Here is a 12,503-nt window from a genome sequence, read left to right on the forward strand (position 1 = left end):
CACCGGGGTCAAGCGTCCTGCCATTCAGGACCTATATAATGGGCAGAGGAATGCCCATAAAACTGTCAGAGACTCCATTCACTCAAGTCATAGACAAGTCATGTTTTATCTACTACTGCATGGCAATCGGTACCGGAGCGCCAAGTCTTGGACCAAAAGGCTCCTTAACAGTTTCTACCCCCAAGCCATAAGACTGCTGAAAATTTCATCAAATGGGCACCGGACTCTTTACATTGACATCCCCCCCATCCATTTGTTTTGTACACTGCTGCTACTCGCTGTTTATTATCAATGCATAGTCACTTCAACCCTACCTACATGTACAAATTACCTCTAACTAACTAACCTGTACCCCAGCACACTGACTCGGTACCTGTACCCCCTGCATGTAGCCTCATTATTGTTATTTTATTGTGTTACTTTTTATTATTTTTTACTTTTGTTTATTTGGTAAATATTTTCTTAACCAACAGTGCAGTTCAAGAAGAGTTAAGGGCTTGTAAGTAAGCATTTCACAGTGAGGTCTACACTTGTATTCAGCGCATGTGACAAATAATGTTTGATTTGATTAGGGATGGTGCCAGGTTTCCTCCAGCCGTGACGTTTGGCATTCAGGCCAAATAGTTCAATCTTGGTTTCATCAGACCAGAGAATCTTGTTTCTCATAGTCTGAGAGTCCTTTAGGCAAACTCCAAGCAGGCTGTCATTTAAAATGTTTAAATTGAACCTTTATTTAACTAGGCAAGTCAGTTAAGTTAAATTTCGAGTCTCATAGCAAAGGGTCTGAATACTTATGTAAATAAGGTATTTCTGTTATTTTTTTAAATAAAAATGTGCTAAGAAAATTGMTTTTCGCTTTGTCATTATGGGGTATTGTGTGTAGATTGTTGAGGAAAAACATTAATTTAATACAATTTAGAATAAGGCTATAACGTAACAAAATGTGGGAAAAATCAAGGGGTCTGAATATTTTCCAAATGCACTGTATATATACCTTATTTACATAAGTATTCAGACCTTTTGCTATGAGACTCGAAATTGATCTCAGATGTCTACCCTTACTAAGCACTTAAACTTGGCAATGACGTACTGTCCCCATGAGTGACAATACATTGCGCCAATTACGGCGCAATGCTCCTATTCTCTGCTGGTTCACCCCACCACCACAGAAATCACTGAGCTAGGCTGAAACACCTGCATTTTGGAGCGGCCTTATTCAAGAAAACAAAAAAGAGACCATGTGTGTATGCAGCTTTATTAACTGAATGATATATATTTTCTACATTGCTTGCAAACTAATATGTGACACGTATTAATGCCAAAATAACAATTTATTTATTTATTTTCTACGAAAATGTGGGTCTCAAAACAGCCCCACCTGCACTGAATGACYGATCGCCACTGGATGTTACCCACTGACGTATGATTCAAAATTCAAAAGGCACTCGCACATCCGAGCTATCTTTTTTGCAGGTGCATGGCAACAGTTGAATAAAATGAAAAAAATAAGAAACAGCAGCGTGCGGGTTTCTTCTTTTTTACCCAATGACATGAAAACTCTGAACACAAACCAGTCCAAACCAACTCTAAGCATACACCATATGCYCCTATGTGAACTAAGATCTGAAACGATTTGGTCACTTTGATTTGGAGCAAAGATATTTTTGCTAATTGTTTTGAGCTACATGCGATGCTTTCCATTACAAAGTCGCGCGATATGTTATGTTTACACGTAGTACGCACGACGTGTTACGCGTTGAGTCTGAGTGACGCACCCCCATCTGATTAGGRAGTGTAATGCATTTTTGGGAACAAATATTTATATTTAAAGCGCCCCTGATGCGGTAGTTGACACTTCATTGGTTGTATGTGAGATTGAAAGTGCAGTTTTCTTTTTAAAAGGGATCAAGAACACGTTCACCTGCTCTAAAAGATGGCTTCGTCTGATGGAAACAAAAACACGAACACGGAACCATGGGGCGGTTTTGAGGACAACATTATCCAGGTAACGTTAGCTAGCGAGCTAGCTAGGTAGCGATAGCCAAGAAAARWATTGCAATGTGTATATACTATTATTTTCCTAGCTACATCGCGGTATTGTTCTTTAGTGTTATTCATCTTCTTTAGTGTTGCCAAACTAATTTTTTTCTGTGCAGAGATAGCTAACGTTAAAGTTTGTCCGACAACAATGTTATGCTAGCTAGCTAGCTAATCATAAACTAAGAAACAGTTTTTTATTTTCTTAGCTAGCTAACTTAATTAATTTCACAGGTTGTGACTGTCTGATGAAAACAACATGAACAATTTGCGCGTGAAACAAATTTCACATACAAGGATGTACAGTAATGTAATAAACGATCTATTACTAGGGCACTGGGTCAGCAGTGATTGACATGGAAAACATGGATGACACATCAGGCTCCAGCTTTGAGGACATGGGGGAGATGCACCAGCGCATGAAGGAGGAGGAAGAGGTGGCAGAGGAGGCTGAAGCAACTGAAGAGGAGACTGGAGAGGATGGCGAGTTTCTGGGCATGAAGGGTATCAAGGGCCAGCTGAGGAGACAGGTGGCAGATGAGGTGAGCTGAGAAAGCTTTGTGATGCTGATGGGCAACAACTTGTCACACACAACATTACCTTTGTTATAAAAAGGGCTTTGCCGTTACCCAATATTGTAATTTCTATCTCAATAGCATTTCTATCTCAATTGTCTGGTTAATGTTGCTGTCATAACTTTGACTTTCATCACACCTTTGTCAGCTGATTTATAATGAACGTTCCCTCATCCTCTTAGGTGTGGCAAGCAGGAAAGCGGCAGGCTTCCAAGGCTTTCAACCTATATGCCAACATAGACATTCTCCGGCCGTACTTTGATGTGGAGCCTATGCAAGTTAGGAACAGGTGAGTCAGTACAAATGTGTTTTGTAATCACGACTTGTAGTCCTAACATGTATAGCATTTACATTTTATGACACTCTTCCTAACATGTACGCCTCTTTTCTACCCAAGGTTGATTGAATCAATGATACCCATCCGCATGATCAATTTTCCACAGGTGAGTGGGATTTTCTTTTCCCATACTATTTTCACAGGCTGGGGAAAGATTTAAATCTAGAAGTTTTCAGAGCTTACCTGGCCAATTAAAGGAAATATAAATGTTTTCACTGCTCTTCTTTTCCAACTGTAGAAGATTGCTGGGGAGCTGTATGGGCCAATGATGCTGGTGTTCACGCTGGTGGCCATCCTCCTGCACGGAATGAAGACATCAGGAACCGTTATTGTAAGAGAGCCCAACTTATACTGGCTTCATAAATGCATGTTAATATGCAGTATACAGATGGATATGGTGTATTAGGTGTAATGAACACTTTTCTACATACAACTGTAGTTGAAGGTAGCATCAACTCAACCATTTTGACATTAAGAAAGCAAAAAGCATCTGTTCAGAGTCTCAGACATTAGGTACTGCTTATTTAGTACTCTGTTCTGTTCATCCTGTATTGTTAGTTGTCTATCTGAACTTGATTAGGCCTAATAAATGTTTTTCCTCCCTGGACAGAGAGAGGGTACTCTGATGGGAACAGCCATAGGGACATGCTTTGGTTACTGGCTGGGAGTTTCCTCCTTCATCTATTTCCTGGCGTACCTATGCAATGCCCAGATCACCATGCTCCAGATGCTGTCTCTGCTGGTGAGTCAACAGTGACCATAACTCTCCTCACAGCATCCCTGTGTAATCCGTTTGCTATAAAAGCAGTGTGAAATCTCACCGTCTGTTCTACTATGTGCCCCCAACAGGGTTATGGTCTTTTCGGGCACTGCGTGGTTCTCTTCGTCACCTACAACGTCCACTTCCACTCCCTGTTCTACATCCTGTGGCTGGTCGTAGGAGGGCTCTCCACACTGCGGATNATTGCAATGTGTATATACTATTATTTTCCTAGCTACATCGCGGTATTGTTCTTTAGTGTTATTCATCTTCTTTAGTGTTGCCAAACTAATTTTTTTCTGTGCAGAGATAGCTAACGTTAAAGTTTGTCCGACAACAATGTTATGCTAGCTAGCTAGCTAATCATAAACTAAGAAACAGTTTTTTATTTTCTTAGCTAGCTAACTTAATTAATTTCACAGGTTGTGACTGTCTGATGAAAACAACATGAACAATTTGCGCGTGAAACAAATTTCACATACAAGGATGTACAGTAATGTAATAAACGATCTATTACTAGGGCACTGGGTCAGCAGTGATTGACATGGAAAACATGGATGACACATCAGGCTCCAGCTTTGAGGACATGGGGGAGATGCACCAGCGCATGAAGGAGGAGGAAGAGGTGGCAGAGGAGGCTGAAGCAACTGAAGAGGAGACTGGAGAGGATGGCGAGTTTCTGGGCATGAAGGGTATCAAGGGCCAGCTGAGGAGACAGGTGGCAGATGAGGTGAGCTGAGAAAGCTTTGTGATGCTGATGGGCAACAACTTGTCACACACAACATTACCTTTGTTATAAAAAGGGCTTTGCCGTTACCCAATATTGTAATTTCTATCTCAATAGCATTTCTATCTCAATTGTCTGGTTAATGTTGCTGTCATAACTTTGACTTTCATCACACCTTTGTCAGCTGATTTATAATGAACGTTCCCTCATCCTCTTAGGTGTGGCAAGCAGGAAAGCGGCAGGCTTCCAAGGCTTTCAACCTATATGCCAACATAGACATTCTCCGGCCGTACTTTGATGTGGAGCCTATGCAAGTTAGGAACAGGTGAGTCAGTACAAATGTGTTTTGTAATCACGACTTGTAGTCCTAACATGTATAGCATTTACATTTTATGACACTCTTCCTAACATGTACGCCTCTTTTCTACCCAAGGTTGATTGAATCAATGATACCCATCCGCATGATCAATTTTCCACAGGTGAGTGGGATTTTCTTTTCCCATACTATTTTCACAGGCTGGGGAAAGATTTAAATCTAGAAGTTTTCAGAGCTTACCTGGCCAATTAAAGGAAATATAAATGTTTTCACTGCTCTTCTTTTCCAACTGTAGAAGATTGCTGGGGAGCTGTATGGGCCAATGATGCTGGTGTTCACGCTGGTGGCCATCCTCCTGCACGGAATGAAGACATCAGGAACCGTTATTGTAAGAGAGCCCAACTTATACTGGCTTCATAAATGCATGTTAATATGCAGTATACAGATGGATATGGTGTATTAGGTGTAATGAACACTTTTCTACATACAACTGTAGTTGAAGGTAGCATCAACTCAACCATTTTGACATTAAGAAAGCAAAAAGCATCTGTTCAGAGTCTCAGACATTAGGTACTGCTTATTTAGTACTCTGTTCTGTTCATCCTGTATTGTTAGTTGTCTATCTGAACTTGATTAGGCCTAATAAATGTTTTTCCTCCCTGGACAGAGAGAGGGTACTCTGATGGGAACAGCCATAGGGACATGCTTTGGTTACTGGCTGGGAGTTTCCTCCTTCATCTATTTCCTGGCGTACCTATGCAATGCCCAGATCACCATGCTCCAGATGCTGTCTCTGCTGGTGAGTCAACAGTGACCATAACTCTCCTCACAGCATCCCTGTGTAATCCGTTTGCTATAAAAGCAGTGTGAAATCTCACCGTCTGTTCTACTATGTGCCCCCAACAGGGTTATGGTCTTTTCGGGCACTGCGTGGTTCTCTTCGTCACCTACAACGTCCACTTCCACTCCCTGTTCTACATCCTGTGGCTGGTCGTAGGAGGGCTCTCCACACTGCGGATGGTAAATAGGCAGATTAATTACTTAAAATCCAAAGAGCCCTTTGACACTCACTGTCTGCGTTTTGCGTGGTAAGGCTAAAGCAACTGACTAGACGAACGTCGAGGAGTGAAGTCYGACACTAATGTGGTTTTCCAACAGCAAGGCTCAGATTAACATGGCAGTGATGCCATTGTTTCTAAAAGTTCTTCTTTATAATGTTGAAATAAATATGTCAAACTGAAATCATATGTGTGTAGATTGTTCAATCAAATAGTGAGAGCCTAAAATATCACATTCATTTGTATATATCCACTGTATAGGCCTATATGAATCGRGGCAAAGTTGGTTCCTGTCTCAGTCATTTCTTTGCGTGGGTCAAACAAAAACACCCACATGACTGGTTGATAATAGAGCCTCCCACAATGCAGGCGAAGGCTGCAGGATGAAGTTGGTGAAGAGCAACTGTAGGTGCAAGTCAGACAATTTTTATCCCCATAATGCAACACACTTTGAAAGCCCTAGACAAAATATATCCGCTCGAATGCGCCCACTATGTCAGTGATAGTCAGTCTCTCCCCCTGGCTCACCTTCTCCCTCTCTCTCAGGTGGCTGCTGTTATRTCTCGGACCGTGGGCCAGACCCCACGCCTCATCCTCTGTGGAACACTGGCTGCTCTGCATATGCTCTTTCTGCTCTACCTGCACTTCGCTTATCACAAGATTGTTGAAGGTAAGATTCCCCGGAAGGCAAACCAGGACTCGTCTTCACAAAGCGTCTCAGAGTAGGAATGCTGATCTACACTGAGCAAAAATATKAAARGTAACATGGAACAATTTCAAAGATTTTACTGAATTACAGTTCATATAAGGAAATCAGTCAATTTAAATAAATTCATTAGGCCCTAATCTATGGATTTCACATGAATGGGAATACATATATGTATCTGTTGACCACAGATAACTTAAAACCAGTCAGTATCGTGTGTGACCACCATTTGCCTCATGCAGCGCAACACATCTCCTTCGCATAGAGTTGATCAGGCTGTTGATTTTGGCCTGTGGAATGTTGTCCCATTCCACTTTAATGGCTGTGCGAAGTTACTGGATATTGGCGGGTACTGGAACACGCTGTGTACCACTTCGATCTATAGCATCCCAAACATGCTCAATGGGTGACATGTCTGGTGATTATGCAGGCCATGGAAGAACTGGGACATTTTCAGCTTCCAGGAATTGTGTACAGATCCTTTGATATGGGGCCGTGCATTTCATGAAACATGAGGTAACCGGCGGAAGAATGGCACGACAATGGGCCTCAGGATCTCGTCACAGTATCTCTGTGCATTCAAATTTCCGTCGATAAAATGCAGTTGTGTTTGCTGTCTAGCTTATGCCTGCCCATACCATAACCCCACCACCATGGGGCACTCTGTTCACAACATTGACATCAGCAAACCGCTCGCCCCCACACGACAGACGTCTGCCATCTGCCTGGTACAGTTGAAACTGGGATTCATTCGTTGAAGAGCAGACTTCTCCAGCATGCCAGTGGACATCAAGAGGTGAGCGTTTGCCCACAGAAGTTGGTTACGACTACGAAATGCGTCTAATACCCTGGTGAGGACGAGAGCACGCAGCTTCCTTGAGACGGTTTCTTACAGTTTGAAATTCTTCAGTTGTGCAAACCCATAGTTTTACCAGCTGTCCAGGTTGCTGTTCTCAGACAATCCCGCAGGTGACGAAGCCGGATGTGGAGGTCCTGGGCTGACATGATTACACGTAGTCTGCGGTTGTGAGGCCGGTTGGACGTACTGCAAAATTCTCTAAAATAGTGTTGGAGGCGGCTTATGATGGAGATCTGAACATTAAATTCTCTGGCAATTGCAAGCCCCTCAACTTGAGACATCTGTGACATTGTGTTGAGTGGCTTTTTATTGTCCCTAATACAAGGTGCACCTGTGTAATGATCATGTTGTTTAATCACCTTGATTGCCACACCTGTCAGGTAGATGGATCGTCTTGGCAAAGGAGAAATGCTCACTAACAGGGGTGTAAACAAATTTGTGCATAACGTTTGAGAGAAATAAGCTTTTTGTGCCTATAGAAAAATTTGGGATATTTTATTTCAGCTCATGAAACATGGGACCAACACTTTACATGTTGCGATTATATTTTAGTTCAATGTAAGATCATTTTTGCCTTTTTAAATCTTTAATGAAGGGTGGGGTGACCAAGATCAGCACTCCTACTTTGAGACGCTTAATGAATACAGGCTCCCCTTGTCCAATTATAAACACATTTTAATTGCTTCTATTCAATGATCCTCCAAGTTAGGCTTGGGCAGTGTACCGTGGTATTTTTAAATACGTATAGTATGATTTTTCAATACCGTCAAAATAAATCATGTATAATAACCTCTGAGGTAGGGATAGGCATTTTAAATAATTTCACTATTCAAACAGTATCATACATTTTTGTCAGATATCCGGACATTCAAAATACACGTTTTCTTCACTGCTGCGCGTTGGAGAGGCTGGCGCTCTATTGCTGCAGCTACAGAGGGCTGTGTGTGTGGCAGTGAGCAGACAGAGGAGAGACGCAGTAGCTGACTCGGCCACATCCACGACTAGCTAACTTGTAGGAGCCACAATGTTATTTARCATCCCATACAGTGCATTCGGAAAGTATTCAGACCCCTTCCCTTTTTCCACATTTTGTTACGTTACAGCCTTATTCTAAAATGGATTAAATAAAACARAATCCACATCAATCTACACACAATGTCTCATAATGACAAAACAATTATTTATTTATTTTAAATTTTTGCTAATAYAAAAACCTTATTTACGTAAGTATTCAGAGCCTTTTGTTCTGAGACTCGAAATTGAGCTCAGGTGTATCCTGTTTCCATTGATCATCCTTGAGGTGTTTCTACAACTTGATTWGAGTCCACCTGTGGAAAATTCAATTGATTGGACATGATTTGGAAAGGCACACACCTGTCTATATAAGATCCCACAGTTGACAGTGCATGTCAGAGCAAAAACAAAGCCATGAGGTCAAAGGATTTGTCCGTAGAGCTCCGAGACAGGATTGTGTCGAGGCACAGATCTGGTGAAGTGTACCAAAACATTTCTGCAGTATTGAAGGTACCCAAGAACACAGTCGCCTCCATCGAAGTTTGTAACCACCCAAGACTCTTACTAGAGCTGGCTGCTCGGCTAATCTGAGCAATCGGGGAGAAGGGCCTTGGTCAGGAAGGTGACCAAGAACCCGGTGTTCACTCTGACAGAGATCCAGGTTCACCTTCCAGCAGGACAACGACTCTAAGCACACAGCTGAGACAACGCGGGAGTGGCTTTCGGGACAAGTCTCTGAATGTCCTTGAGTGGCCCAGCCAGAGCCCAGACTTGAACCCGGTCGAACATCTCTGAAGAGACCTGAACATATCTGTGCAGCAACGATCCCCGTTCAACCTGACAGAGCTTGAGAGGATCTGCAGAGAAGAATGGGAGAAACTCCCCAAATACAGGTGTGCCAAGCTTGTAGCGTCATACCCAAGAAGATGTGAGGCTGTAATCACTGCCAAAGGTGCTTCAACAAAGTACTGAGTAAAGAGTCTGAATAAGGATGTAAATGTTTTTTTATTTTTTGTACATTTTATAAAAATGTCTCAACCTGTTTTTGCTTTATCATTATGGGGTATTGTATGTAGGTTGATGAGGGATTAAAACAATTTCATCAATTTTAGGATAAGGTTGTAACGCAACAAAATGTGTAAAAAGTAAAGGGATTTGAATACTTTCAGAATGCACTGTATAACAGTGCCTGTCTTGACTGGCGTAGCCTAGAGAACCTAGCCAGCTATAGCTAGCTAGGCTAATTGAGGCCACYTTCTGCGCTTTCTCCCCAACCCCATTAGGATAAACAGCCTACCTGTTGGTTGCTCATTGTAGACTACTCCTTCTCATTTTGCTAACTTTTTAATTCCATAAACTTGCATCGCATTAGTGACCTGTCACTCCACTTGCTACACATTGAGCCMCTTTGATTGGCCAACCTAAACTTCAAGCTACACACCTGAAGGCTACCGGTCTTTTTATGGGCCGCACGTCATAAAAAAGTCATTGGAAAGTTTGTTTTATTATATTAGTAGTTTGAAACATCATGGTGTATATATATATATATACCCTTGTATGTAACAATGTCACATGGATATTTTAATTAAATTTTCCAGTGTTAAATAGAATACCCACACACAATACTCAGTATTGGAATACTATTGTCCGTTCAAATATTCAAATATCTGTGCACATCTCTACTCGGGGGCACACCTGCTTTGAAGGAACACGCCACTGCTGATAACTATAAGGTAACTATCTAAGGTGACAAATAAATGATCTCCAGCTCAGGGCTCCAGCTAGGCATTTGGTTTGCTAACTTGCTAGCTAAGTGGCTAGCTTGCAATACCAAGCTTCTTGGTTACAGCAGAGACAATCAATCAACTCCTGGATCAAGATCCCTGCTGCCTAAATTTGTTTTGTACGTCAATGTGTTTTGTGCTGGAGTTTTTTTTGTTTGGGAAGGAATAGCGCCCCTTGTGTGCCTGTAATACCGTATATCCTGGTATGGTACAGGGACGGTATGAAAATCTGGATACCGCCCAACCCTACGCCAAGGTATATTCCTAAAAGTCCAATGCAGAGGTTTTTTATCTCAATATCAAATCATTTCTGGGTAACAATGAAGTATCTTACTGTGATTGTTTTAAGTTAAAATGGTATAAAAATAAAGTAGCTTTTTAGCAAAAAGCTATTTCTCAAGCAATCAATTTTCTAGGATTGTCTTGGAGTGGTCTGAGGGAGCTAATTGGAGGGATATGTAATTTGAACTAGATGTTATTAGCAGAGAGGTTTGAAACTCTTTGTAATTGGTCTATTAACTTATGCCACCTGGTGATATCGCAGGACAAAACTCAATCCTACCAAAACAGGCTGAAATTCCATGTGTTTTTTTCCCAAACAGCTCTTGTACTAAAAGGTAGTTATCATAATTGTCACAATATTATTTCAACCTCAGAGTGGAAATACCATATAAAACACTGGAAACACTGGTTTTTGACTCCACTGACCTTTTAAACTGGGTCTTGAATTTGATTAAATAAAAATGAGACATTTGTTTTGCATTTTTTTGTCTGAAGGTATCCTGGACACATTGGAAGGACCCAACATGCCCCCCATCCAGAGAGTGGCCAGAGATTTGCCTGTGGTGGCCACCGCTGCTATGAATGCTGTGAATGCCACAGTGAAGACCCTTGGTGTTATCCTGCAGTCACAGTGATGGTGTGTCCAACATCAACGATGAGACCATAGGCTCATGAGAACCTGAATTCCATGGTGGTGGTGTTGTGTAGATAATACAGACTGATGTGAAGGTCAAAGACCATGGTGGTTACTGGTTATAGTTGACATTCATCATGATACATGAACATTGTCTCAACAAACAAATCATCATCAGTTCACAACAACTATTGGTTGTTTATATTGAACTAAATCAAAAAACTACATGGGAGTGAATCATGTTTGTGCTCTTCAAATGATTGACTCCCTTTTTCATAGGGATCTTGTATTTGTTAAAGCAGCTTGAGTGCATTAAGATTCCCAGCTGTTTGCATTTGTTCTCATGTTTAGACAAATTAATATTCAACTCGACACTCCTTTTTGTAGGCTTTGTTACACAGGTTTTGGTGATTCTCTAAAATTCTAGACGTTCAATGGGAGGACGGTTCCCTAAGGCTGTGTGGTGCCTTCTATAGTTTCTTCAAAGAAATTATTATTATTATTATCATGTATGATACGGGGTAAATTTAGAGTTTTATCTAGCTTGTTTTACACAATGCACCTCTCTTGTCTGATAACCTAATGAGAAAATAACCAGATATGCAGTTGGTATGTCATATGAGATACTGCATTAACTTATGAATATTGTTCCTTCTAATCAGCTTTTGTTTCACCCAGTCATTTGTGTTGTGCATTATTTGTACTTCCTAACATTTGGGTGGGATGCAAGGTAACCTCTCCTCCTTTTTATTTAAATGTGAAATTGTATTTATAGGGTTATTGTACAAAAAGATACAATGGAAATAAACTTTACGGACCTAAGACATAGTCTTCTGAAAAAAATCAAGAAGTTCTGCAATTAGATCCTAATATATGAATTTCACATGCTTGGGAATACAGATATGCATCTGTTTGTCACAGATACCTTAAAAAAAACAGTATCTGGTGTAACCACCATTTGTCTCATGCAGTGCAACACATCTCCATTGTATAGAGTTAATCAGGCTGTTGATTGTGGCCTGTGGAATGTTGGCCAACTCTTCAATGGCTGTGCGAAGTTGCTGGATATTGGCGGGAACTGGAACATGCTGTCGTACACATCGATCCAGAACATCCCAAACATGCTCAATGGATGACATGTCTGGTGATTATGCGGGCCATTGAAGAACTGGGACATTTTCAGCTTCCAGGAATTGTGTACAGATCCTTGTGACACGGTGCCGTGCCTTATCATGCTGAAAAATTAGGTGATGGCGGTAGATGAATGGCATGACAACGTGCCTCAGGATCTCGTCATGATATACTGTGCATTTAAATTGCCATCGATAAAATGCAATCGTGTTTGTTGTCCGTAGCTTATGCCTGCCCATACCATAACCCCACCMCCACTATGGGGCACTCAGCAAAGGTTGAC

General features: G+C 41.4%; 2 protein-coding genes across 2 annotated transcripts; both read left to right on the top strand.

Annotated features, from left to right (window-relative positions):
• The first annotated feature begins 1,745 nt into the window (after positions 1-1,745).
• Positions 1,746-4,022, top strand: LOC111951698 (protein YIPF3). The gene is made up of 8 exons (XM_023969909.2): positions 1,746-2,005; positions 2,370-2,579; positions 2,795-2,901; positions 3,010-3,055; positions 3,188-3,280; positions 3,560-3,691; positions 3,799-3,915; positions 4,017-4,022. The coding sequence occupies exons 1-8, from the start codon at positions 1,934-1,936 to the stop codon at positions 4,020-4,022; spliced, it is 783 nt and encodes a 260-aa protein (XP_023825677.1). The 5' UTR covers positions 1,746-1,933.
• Positions 4,023-4,204: 182 nt separating this feature from the next.
• Positions 4,205-11,911, top strand: LOC111951909 (protein YIPF3-like). Its single transcript, XM_023970247.2, has 8 exons — positions 4,205-4,439; positions 4,655-4,761; positions 4,870-4,915; positions 5,048-5,140; positions 5,420-5,551; positions 5,659-5,772; positions 6,357-6,480; positions 10,951-11,911. Exons 1-8 carry the CDS (start codon positions 4,254-4,256, stop codon positions 11,088-11,090), a joined length of 942 nt encoding a protein of 313 aa, XP_023826015.1. The 5' UTR covers positions 4,205-4,253; the 3' UTR covers positions 11,091-11,911.
• Positions 11,912-12,503: the final 592 nt, after the last annotated feature.

Source organism: Salvelinus sp. IW2-2015, linkage group LG25 (assembly GCF_002910315.2).
Source record: "Salvelinus sp. IW2-2015 linkage group LG25, ASM291031v2, whole genome shotgun sequence".
Taxonomy (NCBI): Eukaryota; Metazoa; Chordata; class Actinopteri; order Salmoniformes; family Salmonidae; genus Salvelinus; species Salvelinus sp. IW2-2015.